This window comes from Megascapheus bottae, chromosome 19 (assembly GCF_031878675.1).
Source record: "Megascapheus bottae isolate mThoBot1 chromosome 19, mThoBot2.hap1, whole genome shotgun sequence".
NCBI lineage: Eukaryota > Metazoa > Chordata > Mammalia > Rodentia > Geomyidae > Megascapheus > Megascapheus bottae.
Genome location: NC_143527.1, coordinates 260999 through 281197, shown reverse-complemented (window position 1 = coordinate 281197; position 20199 = coordinate 260999). Strand labels below are relative to the sequence as shown.

At 47.3% G+C, this 20199-nt stretch overlaps 1 protein-coding gene across 2 annotated transcripts in view; it reads right to left on the bottom strand.

Moving 5' to 3' along the window:
• Slc66a2 (solute carrier family 66 member 2) overlaps positions 1 to 20199 on the bottom strand; it is a 30982-nt gene that overhangs the window by 1814 nt on the left and 8969 nt on the right. The window contains exons 3-4 of one of the 2 annotated variants that reach the window (XM_090352940.1): positions 17493 to 17546; positions 7568 to 7784 (exon numbers count right to left, since the gene is read on the bottom strand). In XM_090352940.1, the coding sequence (XP_090209066.1) occupies positions 7568 to 7784; positions 17493 to 17546 (271 nt within the window). The remainder of the gene's footprint in view (positions 1 to 7567; positions 7785 to 17492; positions 17547 to 20199) is intronic. The other variant, XM_090352941.1, reaches the window with a different exon arrangement.

Here is a 20199-nt window from a genome sequence, read left to right as displayed (position 1 = left end):
AAGGATCACAGGAGAGCCAGGCAGAGCTCTCTATTGGCTGGTATTTCCCACAACGTTCACATCTGGTGTCCAAGGCCAGGTTCAGCCGCTCCGAGGGCTGACATCACATCACACAAAATCACTACAGAATTCACTGAAAACAACTTTCACAGGGTCTTCCAATGGAATAATCAGACTGAGAAGAGAAGCTTTGAGTTCCCAGTCTAAACCAGGGAAAGCTGAGCTGTTGGGTTCTGAAATCCCAGGATGCCGACTAGATCCAGGAGACAGGCAGTCTATTATCAGTTGTCATGCAATGGCCTCCTAGATGCTTCCTGTGCCCAGGGAGGGCAGAGCTACTCTGCTGATCAGGACGCAGATGAGGTTACAGGCAATGCCTTACTGCCCAGGGCAGAGCCCAGGACCCCAAGAGCCCAATCCCTAGGACTCACCCAGATCCTTAGGACCTCCTCCCCCCAGGAGACAGTCACACTTGCCAGGCCCTAGGAAGCCCCAGAACAGTTATGGTTATGCACACCCAGAACAGCTAAAGCACAGGTGCATGGTTCTCAGTTCCAGCTCTAAGACTCAGCAGGGTTATAGCCCTGATTGACAGCAGGCTGGGCCACAAGTGGTACAACCTAGCTTACTGGGAGACTGGAATCAGGTGTGTCTCAGCTGGGCTTGTGCCTTCCCTGCTGAAGGTGACACGCTTGTACCTCAGCTAAGCACCCTCCAGGGTGGCCTGGAGGGCTCCAGTAGGCAGAGAGCTTACACAATCCAGCCCATGTCACACTGTAAATGGGTGTGGGATCTCCGTGCCCAACTTCAAAGTCTGGGACAGGGAGGAGGGGCCCAACCTTGGCCTGTCTGTCCCTTTTCCCCACTGCCTTCCAGGTGGCCCCCTCACCCACCCAGAGTCAGAACCTAAGGCCACAAATGCACAGGCGTGCTCTCCAGACAGCAGGTGGAGACTGAGGTCATCGTGGTGCTTGGTGCTGCTGGTGTCCAGGACATTCTTAGCTTGCCTTTGCCCTGCAGGCAGGATGGCTTGTGAGTGACGCCACTGCGGTTCTTCTCCCAAGAGAGAAACCTGAACTCACCAGGGCCCTGATCCCAGCCACAGTGCAGCGGGCTCAGGGGGAAGGGAAAGGGCAGCAGTTTTGGCTGCAGGGACCAAGTTATCTGCACATCACACCCCACAGTAACTGACATGCATGGGGGAGGCACCCGTGTCTGCGGGGACCAAGAGCATGGCCAGGATTTTTGGTGTTTTCCATTGTTGCCCATACTTGATTGGCTACAATCCCTCCCTCCAATAAAAAGTGTGAGTACTACAAATTCTGCTCCTCAATGGCTTCCTTATGCCACAGAGCCCGTCCTCAGCCTGCTGTGGTGAGCCTCGCAGTGGCGGGGGACAACCGCCTCCCTCCCTGGCTCTCAGTGTGGGAAACCCACCTTGGGAAGGACACCACCCAGAAAGAAGCCAGAGCCTGGAAGGGGACAGAGGCGGGGGAACTTTGGCTTCCAGGAGTCTATGTTTTCTGCTCTCAGCAAGGCACTAGTGGCTGGCAGCCTGGGCATGGCTGTGGCTCTCTTCACACCCCTCATTGCCAGCTGCTGCTCCTTCAAAGGGTCTCTTGACCTGACCTCTTTTCCCTCTCCCATAGCTTTATTCCAGGCTCCAGTGACCTCATTCTTGGCTCCAGCATTTTCCCTCCAAAGTAAGCTGCCAGATCACTATTCCTAAAATACTCCTTGCCTCATCCTGGCCCTGGTGTCAGTCAGCAAAGCCCGGAACCCAAGGCCCAGGAGATAAGAATCAACTCCTGCACTTGGTGATTTGCTTCGAGCCCCGGTGCACAGGTATGCGTACCATCTTGTTTCTAGCCCAGAAAAAAGGATGAGCTTCCTCCTTGCTTTCTACAAAAGCCACTCCAGGATTGAAACCTGCCCAAGTCATCTCTTTTCACACCCACCCCTGTCACCAAAGGAGCAGGAAAGCCCAGGAGATACTGATATCCAATTAACCACCAAAAAGCCAGAAGTAGAGATGTGGCTCAAGTGGTAGAGTGCTAGCCTCCAGGAAAAAAGCTCAGAGACAACACCCAAGGCCCTAAGTTCAAGCCCCAGGACTGACACCAAAAGAGGATGGGGAAAGAGATCCTGAACAAACGGTTTATCAAGAAACTTTAACAAGGGTCACATGAAAAGATGCTCATGGGCCAGGAGCTTGGCCTAGGGGTAGAGTGCTCACCTAGTATGCATGAAGACCTGGGTTCAATTCCTCGGTACGACATACACAGAAAAAGCCAGAAGTGAGGCTGTGGCTCAAGTGGTAGAGCTCTAGCCTTGAGAAAGCCCAAGGACAGTGCTCAAGCCCTGAGTTCAAATCCCAGGACTGGTTAAAAAAATCCAACAAGAGGGGCTGAGGGTAAATGAAGACCCTCATGGCTGGTGGGTGTGGAGTGGCAGAGCCACTGTAGAAAACAGGCTGGCAGGTCTCCGTGGGTCACACCATATGACCTAGCCATTCCACAACTAGTACCTGCCCCAAAGAAAGGAAATCATTCACGCCTAACATCTGGAGCAACATGGAACAGCTCAAATGTCCACCAACTGAAGAACAGATAAATAAAATCTGGCAATTCCATAGAATGAAAGGCTTGAAGCACAGATATGTTTACAACACAGAATAGCCTTCAAAACATTATACAAGGGGCCAGGAGTTTGGCCTAGTGATAGAGTGCTTATCTAGCAAGAACAAAGATCTGGGTTCAATTCTTTGGTACCACATATATAGAAAAAGGCAGAAGTGGTGCTGTGATTCAAGTGGTAGAGTTCTTGCCTTGAGAAAGCCCAACGATAGTGCCCAGGCCCTGAGCTCAAACCCCAGGACTGGCAAGAACAGAAACAAAAGAAAACATTATACAAGTGGGTACTGGTGACTCATTCCAGTAAACCTAGCTACTCAGGGGGTTGAGATCTGAGGATCATGGTTCAAAGCCAGCCTGGGCATTAAAGTCCATGAGACTCCTACCTTCAATTAGCAACCAGAAAACCAGATATGATGCTGTGGCTCAAAGTGGTAGAGTGCTAGTTCTGAACAAAAAGAGCTCAGAGACAGCACACGAGAACTGCATTTATGTTTCACAACCGACCAAAACCAAACAAACAAAAGCCTTTATGCTACATGAGAAGTCAGACACAGGCCATACACAGCCTGTCTCTACTTATGTGAGTGTTAAAGAACAGAAAAATCAGGGGAGACATGGAGTGGGTGAATGGTGGCTGGGGTGCTGATGAATCTGGGTTTCTAAACATTTACAGCAATGAAAGTACTCTAAAATTAGATCATGATGCACAAGCCTGTGTTCATACAAGTGTATTGAACACTATACTTCCCGCTTTTTCCTGTGCATGTGGTACAGAGGAATCGAACCCAGGGCTTTGTGCATGCTAGGCGAGCACTCTACCACTAGGCTATACTGGCGGCCCCTTTAACTAATTTTTGATTGTTATTATAAAGGTGATGTACAAAAAGAGGTTATTGTTTCATAAAGCCAGGTAACGAGTATATTTCTTTTTTGGACATCACTCCTTCCTTTGCTTACAGTTCTTCCCTCCTGTCCCTGCCCACAAGTTATATAGTTCATTTTCAACATAGTATGCATTGTATCTTAATAAAATTGCTGTCCTAAAATGTCACAGAGCTCTGTGGAATTCTCTTCCAGCCTCCTGTCACGGTGGGCAAGCTGACTAGCCTTTGCCTGTGTGGGCACTACATATAATGTGCATTCCACACAGAGCACACCTGCTGTTCAAACACCAGAGTTCCGCAGAGGTCTGGAGGGACAGATGCATTCCAAAGAAACATTGACCTCATTCACTCTGAATCCCCAAGGCCTGCTCTGGGATTAAGGTGAGGCCTGGGGGCTCTGGGAGCTGCAGAGCCTTCTGTGAGCCAGGCATAGCCTGGGTCCCAGCAGCCCTAAGTGGAGATGTCCCTGAGAGGACAGATAGCCCTCAGCTTCTTCCTCACTACCTAGCTGTTTGAGCACATGCCTGCCTGTTCCCGAAGCACTGTCCTGACACAGCCCCCATGGTCACTCACAACCAGAACCGCCCTGGTGGTGATCCTCCTGGATCACCAGGAGGGAATCCACCCTCCCCAGATCCTGCTACATCCCTGCCTCCATGTGCTGTAGTTCCAGTATCTCCAGCACCTTCCCCAGCACCCTCCTGCCCCATTCTTCAATAATAACATATTCTACTGTTGGTTGCTTAATGCCTGGTCCCCTCTTTATCTTTTACAACCACCCCTGCTCTCCAATAATTACTTAAAGAACAGTCTTCAAATCTAGTAAAACCAGGAGAAAGGAGAATGCAAATGCCACACAAAATCTTCCTTTCAGAGTTTGCTGCGTTAATTAGTAAAGTTACTTCAAAAGCATCCTTGTTTCTTATCATTGGTTCCAGAGCCACAACTACTTGATATTTTCTAAAAGGGAAATTGTTATTCAGAAATATCTCCTGAAGTTGCTCCAAGATAGTGAGAAGTATTTGTGCATGTATCTGTGTACACAGAGGCATGTGTGAGCATGTGTGCAAGCAAGCATGCATGCTGAGCTGTACACACATATAATGGCTATATATATGAGTGCATGGAGCATGTGTGGGGGTGCCTGTGTGCAGGGGACACGCGTAGGTGTGTGTAAGCTGCACATGCCCCCGTCTGTACGTGTGTGCACGGACGTCTGTACACATGAGCACTTCTGTGCTACAGCTTTCCAAGAGGTCTGCTACGAGCTGCATAACCTCAGGACTGACTCAAGGAGGAATCACTAGGCCTCTCCATTCTTGAACTCCTTACACACCTCTGTTCAAGGTACAGCTCGGACCAATGAGTGCAGATTCCACAACACTGACCCATTCCCAGCTCAGGGCAGTACTATGAAAAAGAAAACTGCATACTTTGGTGCGGTTTTCTGGGCTGGCCACCAAGCTCCTGGTTTTTGGTGGGTAAGCACCCATGTGCATGTATTCACATGTTAAAGGCATCATCTTAAATGGAATCCTTGGAGACCCTACACTATATGAACTCGTGTTCAGAAATCATCCTTCCAATGGTTCTAAATTCTACAGGATCTGTGGGCGCCATGAGCCCCATCATCTGGAGACAGGCACAGACAACATGAGACTTTAGCAGTGAGTCCCACCACAATCCAACATGTTTCCAGGAGACACATATGCAGGAGAAGCTTGACCAGAGACAGAACCCAGATGGGGGGAGACAGCTCCCAGGCAGCCCTCTCCAGTACCCCCACCCTTCCTGGCCCCACACCTCCCCACTGGAAACACAAGAATAGGCACCCCTGAGGACTGGCACAGGGTCTCTGAAACACCTCTTAGACCAGAAGTCAATCAGGCTTCCAGAAGTCTTGGGTGACACCGAGGCCTTGCCTATGTCTGAGTAACAGAAACCATGTCTTGGTGCTCCTATGTCAGGAGAGACTCTTATGGGAGCTGCCATCCTGTCTGATGGCTTGGGCTTGCCACAATCTGAATGTTCCTGTCTCACCAGAATTCACAGCGAACTCTCAGGCAACAGAACCAAGAACTAGAGCATCTCCAGAGCAGAGAAAGGACCAACCACAAAGTCTGAGCTTATGTCCTGTGGAATCGCTGAATGGCTTCCCATGTTCTCCACCTGATAAAGGAAGACACAGTGAACAACAGGGCCTACAGGGTATGGAGCACCTACCTTCCTCCAGGGGCTCAGAAAGCTCTCCACGAGAGCAGCCTTGCAGTGGTCTACACCAGAGACCTTCACCCTCCCTGTGAGTGCTCTGTCAGGTACTTCCTAGAGAGGAAGTGTGCTCTGTGAAGCCCTTACCAGTGGGGAAGGGACAGGACAGCCCGTGGTTAGGACCTGCCATCTTCACTACAGGGCTGCAACAATCCCAGGTGCCAGGAGATGGCCTGGGATCTCACAGAGCCTCCTGCAGAGTGGCTGAGGGATGCCAGCTTTCAGATGGCCCCCATCAGGGCTGAGCCCAGACTCAACCCTACAACTACTGTCTGTCTTTCTTTCTTTCCTTCTTTCTTTCTTTCTTTCCTTCTTTCTTTCTTTCCTTTCTTTTTGGGTGAGTCATGGGACTTGCACTCTGGGCTTGAGCTCTTCAGCTCAAGGTTACCAATCTACCTCTTGAGCCACAGCACCACTTCTAGTTTTCTGGGGGTTAAGTGGAGGTAAGAGTCTCACGGACTTTAGTGCCCGGGTTAGCTCTGAACCTCTATCCTCAGATCTCAGCCTCCTGAGTAGCTAGGGTTACAGGCGTAGCCACTGCACCTGGCATCCCACAGCTACTTTCTAACGACCTCTGCATATGTGCCTCCACCAGTGCCTCCCCTGTACACCCACCAGCCCCAAACAGGGCCTCGGATCCCCATGGCTCCCTCCACCACTTAGGAAACCACATAGACCTATTCAGTCTTCAGCCACACCAGCCTGGGCAATCGTGATCTACTGTCATTCCTTCACACCTCTGTGCTGAGCCCAGGACCGTACGTCCCACGCAGCCCTCTGGCAACATACTGTGCCACACAAAGCCCCCACACTACACCTTACACCAGCACCCACGTTTGTACCTACACTGCACAGCTGTAATCGCCGAGCTGTGTGAAGAGAACCACAGGAACTGAGGCCGTGCCCTGACCTGACCCACACATGCTGTGAAATCCATTCGGTCCTTTCTCACCTAAATCCTGTGTTGCCACCAGCAGGTATGTTTGATGGGCTGGGTGTGGTGACTCACAGCTAACAGGGAGGAAAGCCTGGAAGGATCCAGCCTGGGCAAACACAGCAAAACCTCATCTCAAACAAAGCCAGGCGTGTTGTCACTTTACTATAATCCTAACTATGTGACAGACATACGTAGGGGGATTGATCTTAGCTCTGGGGTGACCGGACGAAAGCTAAAACACCCAAAAAAGCAAAAAAGAGGTAGAGCACCTGCCAACAAATGCAAAGCCAAGAAGTAAAACTCCAGTACTATTAAAAAAGAAGGAGGAGGAGGGGGGTTGGGGGAAGGCAGGCAGAGAGGTAGGAAGGGAAAAGGGGAGGGGAGGAAGGAAGAAGGAAGGAAGGGAAGAAGGGAGGGAGGGAGGGAGGGCCTGCTTAATGGTACCATTCCATTGACCTAAATGAGCAGTGGGGAGCAGTGTCAGAGGGTGACTGGGGCTGTATACCACAAGCATCGAGTGCACACTGAAGGACAGACTCAGGCCTATCATCTTAGCTACTGAGGAGACGGAGACCAAGATGACTGCAGTTCATGGAGAACTGTGTGGGGTTCAGTGTTTTTGTTAGGTGTTATTTCCCTCAGGGTCTAAGTGAACCTACAAGAGCTGCCCTGTGGGGTGGGTGTCCCGGCTGGTACGGCTCCTTGATCCTCAAGACTCCTGCAGCCCGGGAGGCTTCTGAGAGCCTCTGCTTCCCTCTCCCACCCCACCAGGAGTGCAGGCCCAGTGGTTCCAAGTTGAGAACACTTGGTGTGCCTCATGCTGGGCCTGGGTGGCACCCTACCTCATGCCTTCTGTGGAGCGGTGGCAGTAGTTTCGGTACAGCTGTGGCACGCCCAGCATGGCCTCAGTCAGCACGGCAAAGAAGCCCAGCGTCTCCACAAACAGGGTGGAGTCGATGGACAGGTAGGTGATGTAGCCTGCCACCCCTGTGAAGGCCAGCACACACTGCACATAGTCTGCAAAGCTGCTCCAGTGCCAGAAGTGGTGAGGATCAAAATCTAGGGGGAGAAAGCGAGAGTCACCTTAGCTACATAGGCAGGCCGGGGTGCAGGTAGCTGGAGACACAGCTGAGAAGCAGGTAAGTCAAGCTGGTGGGAGGAGCACCAAGATCACCAGGCCAGTCTGTGTCAGTGTGAGGCCAGTGGGCCAGCAGATGAAGGCCAGAGTGGTGCAAAGAGATCAAGATCGGCCTGGGGTGCTTGAGAGACGTGAGAAAGTCAGTAGAGGGAGATGTGAGCTGTGTATTCTGATCAAGGCAACTATAAAATAAGGTTGTTTGAGAGAGTCTATATAATCCAGGCTCTTGAGCTCCTGAACCTCCTGTCTCTGCTTCCAGAGCACTGCCACCACACCTGGTCTGATCAAGGTTCTACTGAGGGAGTTTAGTACAGAAAGCAAACAACATAAAGGATGCTAGATTTCTTAATGGACTATGTTATTTCTCATCTCTTTTGTTGTCCCTTGGTTATTTCATATTGTTACAGTGTCTTACCTTGTTATCTGATTATATTGTATATATGTTTATTTATTTGAAATAAGATAGGGAAGGCGGAAAACAAGCCAAGGCGAGGGGGTGGGGAGGGAAATGGGGACAAAACCATGAGAAGGGGGTAGCAATGATTGTTAAGTAATGCACCTTCTATCTGGCAATATAATGTAACCCTTCTATTAATTACAATAAAAATATTTTTTTTAAAAAGATGCTAGACACCCCTCCCATAAATCCTATGCTCCCTCTACTCCGTTGCCGGCAGCAGTCCCCTCGGGAGTCCCTCCCAACATCACACTCGAACCAGCTGTACGAAGGGAGCCCCATAGACCAGGTGACAGCGCTGAGTCCTTTTACGATCTAATCCAAAAATCCTTTCTCCTCCTAAATTCCTCGCAACTGGCCCTTACTAAGTCCTGCTGGCTCTGCTATGACACCCAGCCCCCTTTTTATGAAGGGGTTGCTGTAAAGGGGCAGTGTCAGATCTCCTCAGACCTTTCATCCTGCCGATGGCATCCAGGGCCAGCCTCACCCTCACCCTCCAGCAAGTGCACGGCCAAGGGTTATGCATAGGGCAGGTTCCTGAGAACAACTTTCTTTGTAATGAAACTCAAATTTCACCCAGTACAACTGGATACTTGATACCCCTCAGTGACCCTTGGTGGGCATGTTCCACTCGACTAACTCCCTGTGCCCATATAGCAGTACTCAACCAAACAGGGTTTTGTGTGCTTGTCCACCTGAATCCACACTTAATTTACCATCAAGAGGGAGAAGTGTTTGATCCCCAGATAGTCCCACTAAACAGAAAAAAGAGAGAACCTATAACTGCCTTAATCTCAGTATTATATTGGGAGCCAGTTTGGCTGGTTTAGGAATGGGAACTGCCTCTTTCATTTCCCAACAGCAGACCACATAGAAAAAATTGAATCCTCTGTTTCCCACCTCCAAGAATCCCTCAGTTCCCTGGCTGAAGTAGATATGCAAAATAAGAGAGGACTAGATTTATGTCTACAGCAGAAAGGCCCCTGTGCAGCCCTTGGCGAGGCACGCTGTTTCTACGTAGATCATTCAAAGTTGGTTTGAAGCCTGGTATAGTAAATCCCCTCGGTTCACCACTCTTATGTCTGGCTTATTAGGACCCCTAGTAATGTTGTTACTTTAACTAACTTTTGGACCTTGCATTCTTAATAAGCCTGTGCAATTTATGAAAGAGAGACTGACCATTCAGTTAATGGTTTGGAGAAATTACTCCCCTTAGGTGAAATAACTAAGAAAAATAATTTCATAGAATTAGTGAAATATGACCCATAATTGGCTCCTCCTGCAGAACAATTGAAGGGGGAAATGAAGAGATGAAAAAAAGCTTCCCCCCATTTTGAGGCAGCAACCATCTTGTTGTTTATACCCAAAAGCGCCCATAAATTAAAGAAGCAGGATTGTGGTGTCCATAAGTTCCTGGAACTGACCTGTTAGTGTTAAAATTAAAAGTCATGTAAATTCCAAGGATAGCATTTGTTTTCCAAGCCATAAAACTACCCTCAGATATCTGAATAGGACTCAACCGGCATGGGAACTTCCCGTTAGCTTCCATTGCTCTAGAATGTCCCTAACCCCCACTTTATTTTATTCAAACATCTGGTTGCTTTTGCCTTTATAAGCCTTGTCAAATTTCAGCGCAGGGCTTCCTCCTAAGCTCCGCTGTGTCGGTGTGCAGGACGCAGCCCGAGCTGCAGCCCGCCTTGCTTTTGCATTTCAAAAAAAAAAAAAAAAGATGCTAGAGCAGGCATGTGGCTCAGGCCTGTAATCCTAGCTACACAGGAGGCTGAGATCTGAGGATTGCGGTTCAAATCCAGCCTGGGCACTGAAGCCATGAGACTCATCTCCAATTAACCACTAGAAAAGTGGAAGTGGCTCAAAGAGGTAGAGCGATAGCTGAAGAGCTCAAGGACAGTGCCCAGGCCCAGAGTTCTGTATGCCCAGGCCCACAACTGACAAAAAAGAAAAAGAAAAGAAAAAGATGCTACAATCCTTTACCTTCATTTTCATAGTTCTGGAAAGTTCTGGGATTCTACCTGGGCTTGGGCTCTGTGACTCCGAGTTAACTCTGTGCCTCAGTTGGTTCCCATGCAATAGCACCTTCTGGGATGATTCTGCTGCTGCTGTGACAACCTTGAGTCTTGTGCAAAGCACCCACCAGTGCACAGCTGCCGTCCCTGCACAGCTGTTAAATAGTGTCTCTTGCTCCATATGGATTATGTAGAAACCACTAGCACCAATTAGTGAACTCAGTGATACCCTGATGGAGAAGGAAATACTAGATCACTAGTCCTCCTGGACTCTTCCAAGCCTGAATCATTTTATGGGGACATCTTGAGGACTGGTACCCTCAAATGGGGATTAACCTAGGTCTTCACACATGTTAGGAAAACTCTACCACCAACAGGTTCTCTGCACCCCAACTCCAAGAGCACATTTTATCAAAGAAAGCATCTCCCACATAATGACATAAAAACTTGGTTGGTTGGTTGGTTTTTGTGTGTCATGGGGCTTGAGCTCAGCATAGCAGCTGTCCCTGACCTCTTCAGCTCAAGGCTACCACCCTACCCTTGAGCCAAGCCCCACTTCCCGTTTTCTGGAGAGTAACTGGAGATAAGAGTGCTTTCTCGAGGTTAATTGGAGATCAGAGTCTCAGGTCCTTTTGTGCCTGGGCTGGCTTTAAACCTTGATCCTCAGATCTCAGCCTCCAGAGTAGCTAGGATTACAGGCATGAGCCACAGCGCCCAGCTTGGGTTTTTTGTTTGTTTGTTTGTTTTTAATGTTCTGACTGCAGTAAAACTGCAGCTATGAGGTTTCAGAATTCCAGCCTGTCCTGGGAGTAGCTTCTCCGCATCTAAACAGTACAAGTAAATCCCCACGAACCTCCCTTCTGCCCAAGTGTGGGTAGGGAGGAGGGGCCTAACTTCAGTTACTCAGAATTAACACGGGAGTGGTAACTGATCCTACCCAGAAACGCATGCTGAGGTTCAGCTACTTTTCAGTGTCACCACAAAAGCAGCTCAAGCTAAAGATTCATGGCAAGAATGTGCCTCCACGTTCCCTACCACTTGGCATTGCTTGTACCTCGCCCACCATCTATAAGTGAGGTCTGTTTCCCACCCTACCTTCCAGGCAGGCTCAGGATTGTCACCCATCTCATCCCAGCCTGGCTCCAAGGAAAAGATCTGCCCTCCTGGGGTTGGCGTTTCCACTTGGCTCAGCCTTCACCTAGGTAGAGTCCAGGCAGCCCAGGTAGCTTACTGACCCAGTGGTGGAGCTCTGAGACAGAGTAAGTCCACAGGGCTGAGGCCCTGTGAGGGAAGCGGGTGCTATGCACAGGCCAGGCCCTCAAGCTTGCAGTTCATAATCTGTTCTGGGTTTGGTGGTCTTTGTGCTGTGTGTTCCACATGCCTAGTGCTGGTCTGTACCCCTTCCCAACTTGGGGTCATCCTTGCTGTGGCCTGCAGGGTGGGCACAGGGCTTCTCCCAGGTGAGGGGGTGAAGAGAGCTCACTCACGTGGCCTCCATCCCACCACTCCATCAGCTCTCCCTCACTCCTAGCCCTCAGGGAGCATTCACTGTAGGTCTTCAGAGGCAAAGCAAATTGATAACTCAATTTCTGCCTCTGGATGTGGCAGGCTGAAGCCAGCAGGCCAGTGTGCTATCTGAGGGTTAGTGGTGGTGCTCAGAGACCCAGGGGCCTCTGAAGAAGCAGCCCGAGATGGGAGTGAGGACCTGGACGAAGAATGCCTCCCGGGCCAATCAGTAACCTAGGGCTGAGAGCAAGCTAACAAAGGAAGACAGACTCTGTACTCTAGCTCTACCTCCAAGAGACAAAAGGCTGAGAAAAGCTTGAAAGGATAAAGATATTTTAAATATCACTTAGATCTCTGGAGGCAAAGAGGTAAATGCTCCTTCAGCACGATCTGCATCCACAGACAAATAGCTAGCTAGGCACAGTGGCTCCTGCCTGTAATCATGGCTACTTTGGAGGCAGAGATCAGATTGCAAGACACAAACTTCTCAAGACCTCATCTCAGTCAGGAAAAAACTGTGTCCGGTGGCAAACCAGCTACCCAAGAGGCATGATATAGAAGGATCATAGTCCAGGATAGCCTAGTCAAGACACAGGAAACAATATGAAAAATAACAATTCCTGCCTAGCAAGCATAAAGCCTGAGTTCAGCCTCCAGTACTGTCAAGAAGAAAAATGAAAATGGACGAAGGGTCCAAACAGACCTTCCTCCAAAGAAAGACAAACGGCAAGAAGCACACGAACAACACTCAGCACCAGTGTTGCTGCTGGAGACCCATCAAACTATTTTGGGGCAGAAAGAAGGCAAGTCCAGACAAGAGGGTCTGACCTGCACAGCCAGCTCCCGCCTGAGCAGGTTGAGGCCGATAGTGAGGGCAACCACCAAGGCCAGGACAGCTGTGCAGTGTGCGAGGGACGTGCAGTTCTGAGTCTGCTGCAGCCCGTTAGCACCCTCGTGTGGCCCGTCTGTCCCAGTTCAGGCCTCTCTTGTAGAAGCAGGAACGGAGCAAGGTGGTCTGAAGTGCTCCCATGGCTGAGGGCTGGACTGGTCCCTCTCCTCCTCCTCCTCCTGCCCAGCAGATGAGGCTGGTCCCTCTCCTCCTCTTCCTGCCCACCGGAAGACTAGAAAGATAAACCTCAGAGAGTAGAGCAAGACAAGACACAGGCCCTCCCAGTCTTGACACCACCCCTGAGAAAGTAATGCCAAGTTTCTGAGCTCCTGCTGCCTAACTACACATCAGGGTGAGCAAAGGTGCCGTGCCCTCGATGACCGCTGGTACCTGGAGGCTAGGGAGGATCATGACCACGGAGAGGCTGCTGGGAGCAGGTGACACAAATGAGCACCAGCACAAAGCTGGCCGACAGAGGCCACTGTAGAGCCTCACAGGTGCTGGCAGAGCCAGGAAGAGGGGTAATTAGCAAAAGCCATTTTGGAGGAAGAGCAGTGAAAAAGATGGCCTCAATGACCATCTCAGTCTACTGTGGAGCAGTGTCATGGTGCAGCGTGAATACAGTGGCTGGGTATGGCTGACATCGGGGCAGCACTCCCAGCACCTACAAGGGACCAGGGAAAGCCAGAGCCCATCAGACTCCCTGCAGGAGGTCAGGCTCAGACTCTCCCAGCCAGCCGGCCACTGTCCCATCCTGCTACATGAGAGTGACAAGACACTCTCTCCCAAGCAGGAGATCACTGTCCACAGCTGCCACAATATGTACCTCTAATGCTCACTTTAAACAAAAAAAATGGAGATATGCAAAAGGCAGGAAAACATAACTCATGAATGGTCGGGTGAGCAATACCAAAGCAGGGCACAATGGACACACAGGGCTTCTGATAAGGTGCTGGACTTCAGAACCAAACCTACAAAGTACATGGGCTAGAGATGTGGCTCAAGCAGCAGAGCATGAGCTGCAAGCCAAGTGAGAACCTAAGACTCTGAATTTAAGAACTAAATAGACAAATTCTTCCCAAACAGCTATTTTATATATGATTAAAGGAACCTACAGCGATTAGAAAGAAGGGGCACAAGGAGAGCATCTCACCAAAGAAAGAAAGAACATCAGACAAGCAGGGAATCATGAAGAACCTAGTAAGAATCTAGGAGACAAAAACTAGACTGAAGTAAGATTCAAGAAACAAGGCCATGTAGGACGAGGCTAAATGAAAGGACCTCTAGGACATGGAAACAAGAGCCATATAATGGATGATTGTTGTTCTTAATGTACTATGTAATTTCTCATCTTTTTTGTTGTCCCTTGGTTATTCTCATGTTGTTACAGTATCTTACCTTGCTATTTGGTATATTATATATATAATTATTTGTTTATTTGAAATAGGAAAGGGAACGGGAGGGTAAACAAGATGAGGGGAGGGGGTGGGGGGAGAGGAGGGGAGACAAAAACATGTGTGTGTGAAGTAATGCACCTTCTATCTGGCAAATATAACTGTAACCCTTCTATTAATTACAATAAAAATAAGATTCAAGATAACTAGAAAGCAGATCTGAGTGAACAGAAGATTCAGTGGACTTCAAAGATGGATTATTAGCCAGGTGCCCATGGCTTACACCCATAAGTTTACGCCCATGACTTACGCTACTCAGGAGGCTGAGATCTGAGGATCATGGTCCAAAGCCAGCCTGGCACAAAAGTCCATGAGAGTCTTTTTTTTTTTTTTTTGGATGGGTCATGGGGCTTGAACTCTGCCTGGGTGCTGTCCCTGAGCTCTTCAGCTCAAGGCTGAATTCAAGCCCCATGACTCACACACAAAAAAGAAGTACACAGGAGTGCCAGGTATTGGTGGCTCACACCCGTAATCCTAGCTACTCAGGAAGCTGAGATCTGAAGATCTTGGTTCAAAGCCAGCCTGGCACAAAAGTCCCAATTAACCATCAGAAAACCAAAGTGGAGAAGAGCCACCTAAAATGTCGTACAGAAGTTACCATTTCATAAGTCAGAGAATAAGTACATTTCTTTCTGGACAATGTCATTCTTTCTCTGAGCTTATTTGTTCAAGGCTAGTGCTCTACTACTTAAGCCACTGCTCCACAATTGAGTTTGGGTCATTAATTGGAGTTAGGAATTTCATGTACTCTCCTGCCAGGACTGGCCTTGAATCATGATCCTCAAATCTCAGCCTCCTGAATAGGTAGGATTATAAGCATAAGCCACCAGCACCTGGCAGTAAGATTTCCATATGTTACCAAAATTAGCATAAATTTGAAGGAATTAACCTTAAAGAGAATTACTTTGAGTGGTAAAGATCATTAAAGGAATTAAAATGCTATACTAGGATATATTCATTCAATACAAAAGAAGGCAATAAAAGAACAATGGTTAAGGAAAAGCTATAGGCATGTAGGAAACAAAAAGTAAAATAGCAGTTGTAAATCCAAATGTATCAAACAATTAGATCAAAGGGCAAAACTGACAGGCTAAAAAGTTAAATCCCTATATGATGTCTTACACAGAATTCAGATTTAGACACATAAGAAAGTTAAAAGAAAAGGAAATAACTAGCCACTCAAGTAGCAACCAGAACAGGCTTTACAATACAAAGTACCAGTAGAACAGAGTAACAAACCCATCGGGAAAATACAATAATCATGAATGTTTATGTGCTGAACAATAGCTCCAAAATACAGGAAGCAAGATGTGACAGAAATGAGAAGGGAGCAATACCATTTAAAAACAGGGACTTCATTTATCAGCTGTTGTAGCGGATACAACCATCAGGCAGATGAATAATTAGGAAAGAGAAGGCTGAGGAACAGGATAAACCACTGACTGGACAGACTTCTCACTTATGCTCAGCACCAAAGCCAACGCTTCTCATGCCCACATGGACAGACCATGCACTGGCCATCAAAATAATGTTCAATTTAAAGTACTGGAGGGCTAGGAAGGTGACTCAGCGATAGAGTGCTTGCCTAGCATATATGAAGCCCTGGGTTCCATTCCTCAGTACATAAACAGAAAAACAAGCCCAAAATGGTTCCGTGGCTCAAGTGATAGAGTACTAGCATTGAGCAAAATAAGCTCGGAAAGAGTGTCCAGGCCCTAAATTCAAGCCCCAGGACCATAAAAGAGAAAATAGATAGATAAACGTATTGGAATCAAAGTGTGTTTTGCAATACAGTGGAACTAAAGTAGAAAGAAACAGCAGGATGAAATTTGGGGAGTTCATCAAGATGTGGACACTGCAGCACATTCCTAAATGGCAAGTGGGTCAAAGAAATCTTGAAGGAAATGAGAAACTAGGGTGAACAAAAACAGAACCCAGCCAAAGCTCATCGTGCATTTCCAGAACTACTTACAGAAAAATATTGCCGTAAACAACAACATTTCAAAGAAAGAAAGAACAAAATCAGCTGTGCACTAGTGACTCACATCTGAATCCCAGCTACTCAGATTTGAGGATCTCGGTTAGAAGCCGACCCAGGAAGGAAAGTACAACTATCAAAAAAGAAAAAAACTAGAAGTAGAGCTGTTGCATAAGTGGTAAAGCCCTAGCCTTGAGCACAAATGTTCATGGACAGTACCCAAGCCCTGAGTTCAAGCCCCAGGACTGATAAAAAAAAAGATATAAGAATAAAAGAAGGATCATTATCAAAGCACAAAAATTAAAAGGGAAAAAAGTTCCAGCAGACAGACAACTGAAAGAAACTCAGGAAGAAACAGAAGACCTGGATAGATCTGTAACAAGACTATATTCCTAACTTTAAAACTTCCCATAAAGAAAAACCAAAGCATAGATGAATTCACTAGATAATTTAAAGATGAATTAACTCAATTCTTCACAAACGCTCATTTCCTAACTTATTTTATAAAGCTAATACTTAGGATAATACAGTTGTTATCATTAGGATTTATTAAAACAAAGTCATTACAAGAAAGCTACATATCAGGACAGGCCGGGGAGACTCATGTTTGTAACCCTAGCTACTCTGGAGGATTAAGGTTCAAGGCCAACCAGGGCAAAAAGGTCACAAGATTTCAGGTTATCAGAAAACATTGTAAGTGTTGGCACACACCAACTGTCCCAGCTACAGCACAAGAATAAACAAGGGCCTGTACAGATCAGCCCAGAACAAAACAAAATCAAAAACAAGACTCAACTAAAAATAATGAACGCAAAAAGGGCTGGGTATGTGGCTCTGTGGGAGAGTGATTGCCTAACAAGCACAAAATCCTGGGTTTGATCTTCAACATTTCAAAAAAGAAGTTGCAGGATACAAGATAAATATGTAAAAAAAAAAATCAATGTTTTTTTTCTACAGAGTAGCAATGAAAAGATGGAATTAGAAAAACAGCTTCATTTTCAATAATATATTAAAAAATTTGTAATACATTTCAAACTTACAATCTGGAATTTTCTCCTTCCTTCCTTCCTTCCTTCCTTCCTTCCTTCCTTCCTTCCTTCCTTCCTTCCTTCCTTTCCCCTCCCCCAAACCCAGCAGGCTCTACATCTCTACATACTTTTTAGTGAAGCAGCACTGCTCTAGCTGTGAGTGTGCTGTGGACAGGCCATGCTAGGTGAAGCAAGGAAAGGCAGGCATCGATGGAAATACTAGCAGAGGGACAAACTGCAGGCAGTGACACAGAGCAAGCAGCAGGGGCAGCCTCATGCAATGTAGTACATACCCAGATAGGGCCGCCTGGGGGGAACTTTGAGTTCTTCATCCTTACTGTCTGCAGCTACATTTAAAAGGGAAAAGAAGCAGGAAGAAAGAAAGAAAGAGAGAAAGAGAGAGAGAGAGAGAGAGAGAGAGAGAGAGAGAGAGAGAGAGAGAGAGAGAGAGAGAGAGAGAGAGAAAGAGAGCAGACTGGTTTAAACGTTGATTAACTGTCATTGTACAGCAAAAACAGAGACAAAACATTGGAACAGAAAGCCACAAGATTTGTATTTCTGGGCATTCAAAAATTCCCTTTCTTAGCTATTCTCCAAGCCTACCCTTTTCCAATATCCAAAAGACAGTGCACAGGAGTAAAGGGAAAAAACGTTAAGTGAAATCACTCAATTTCTAGCACATGAAGCCTTTGACAGAAAGCAGCATGCCAGCCCCTTTTACAGTATTCCCCGAAACTCAAGCAGACTGCAGTAGAGGCCAGTTTACCCAGAGCTGAAATGACCCTGAGGGCTGCTTGGTAGAGCTGTTTCAGATCACATGCAGCAATATGTCCACTGTCAACAGACAGCTGGGGTTCACATGGGAACTTTTAGCATGGGGCAGACACTCTGCCTGAGCAGGAATCTCCTACAGGGCAGCCCAGGACAACAGAAATAACTGGCCCTGGTTCAGTCTCCCTGCTAATACTTAACCAGTATAGCTGCCAAAGGCTGGCAAGGCTAAGGTGTCTCTGCAGCTGACAGAAGCCTCCAGTAGTCTGGGATTGCAGTGAACAAAACAGAGGTGTGATCAAAGGTTGTGTGTTCCCTCCTAGTACATTGCGGACTTTAAAGTGGAAATGCCACAAATAAGCATCTAAAAGAAAATACTACATGACCTCTGATGCCTGGATTTTGCAGACAAACCATCCAGGTACAGCAGAGGCAGTGCAAAGAGAAAGAGGGACCAGGAACAGTGCCTCACTCCTGTAGTCCCAGATACTCAGGAGGCTGAGCTAAATGTTATCAAGACTTCGTCTCAACCAAAAAGTTACGCATCACCATAGAGACTTGGAGACACAGGTGTGAAGGTCAGTCTGAGGCCAGTCTTGGCCCCAAACACATGATCCTACCTAAAAAGTAACTACAGCAAACAAGGGTTGGGGAAGTGGCTGGAGCACCTGCCTAGCAAGCTTAATTCAAATCCCAGTGTTGCTGAGAAAAAAAGTATTTTTTTTTAATGGACATGGGGTTTTAGCAAGAAGCTACAGACCAAAACACTAAATTTAAAAAAGAAGACTGGCTGGGCGTGGTAGCTCACGCCTGTAATCCTAGCTATTCAGGAGGCTGAGATCTGAGGATTAAGGTTCAGAGCCAGCCGGGGTACAAAAGGACCTGAGACTCTAGGAAAAGGGAAGTGGGGCTAGGCTCAAGGGTAGGGCAGGGCAGGAGCCTTAAGCTGAAGAGCTCAGGGAAAGCGCCCAGCCAAGTTCAAGCCACATGACCTACCAAAAAAAAAAAAAAAGACTGAAGACACATCACACAAAAATAACTGATAAAGACCCATCAACCATCACAGTATGTCTGTGCCTGGATCCCAAGCCAGGGAAACAAAAGTACCCAAAAAAGTTAGAAAATGAACTGGATGTATACAATGTTTGTGAGTAGAAATAGGTGTCAGATGTGAATCAAAGTCCAGTTACAGGGGTACCTTAACTGTGCTCTCCAGATTTTTGTCTCAGTGATAAATTTTATCATTAGAGTTACACTGAAGGTGCTCAAGTGGTAGAACACCATCAGTGAGGGGAGAAAAAAAGACCAGACAGAAATAAAACAGATATGATGAGACAGCCACATACTCATTCCCTAGTGTGCTTACAGAAGGAGTGACACCCCCGGACCCCAAAGGGTCCTCTTGAGCCCCATGGGAGACTCTCTCCCCCACTCCAAAGTGTACATGGCAGAGAAGTGGGGAAGTCTATGGAATGAGGTATATTTTTAGTTTGATTCCAATTTTGAAAATTATACAAATTTTGTGATAGACCACTGACTGCAAAACGAAATAACAGAAAATGCCCGAAATGCTTGAAGTTGTCAGCTGGGGGTGGGAGAGGGGGAAACTATTACTTCTACTCTATATTCCTCTGCCTTCTCCTAAAAGTGTGCACTTTGTATGTTCTTTATGTTCAAACAACAAATTACATAGTTTCTAATTAAACCTGCCTGTTCATTTATGTTTCTTTTATCTTAAAAATTAATGACTTTGCTGGGTGCTGGTAGCTCTTGCTATAACCCTAGCTACTCAGGAAGCTGAGACCTGAGGATCATGCTTCAAAGCCACATGAAAGTCTGTGGGACTCTAATCTCCAATCAACCCCCAGAAAACTATAAATGGTGGTGTGGCTCAAAGTGGTAGAGTGCTAGTCTTGAGAAGACAAGCTCAGGGACAGCACCCAGACTCTGAGTTCAATCCCACAACTGAAAAACAAAAAATTAGTGTCTTGCAAAAATTTAAATCTCTATAAGACAGCTGGAGACATTTTAGTCCATCTGACTATCCCATGGGAATATCTATATGGCCTATTCAAAAGCTTCTTCAGAAATTATTCTTAATTTCACAGAGCGTTTGCATGAATTTGTGCCTCTGAGGCACAAGGCAGCCCTGCAGGGTGTCTGTATTCTCGGGTGATACTCAAGGGTGTATTTGGAACTGACAACCTTCTTTGAGCTATGGAGCTGCTG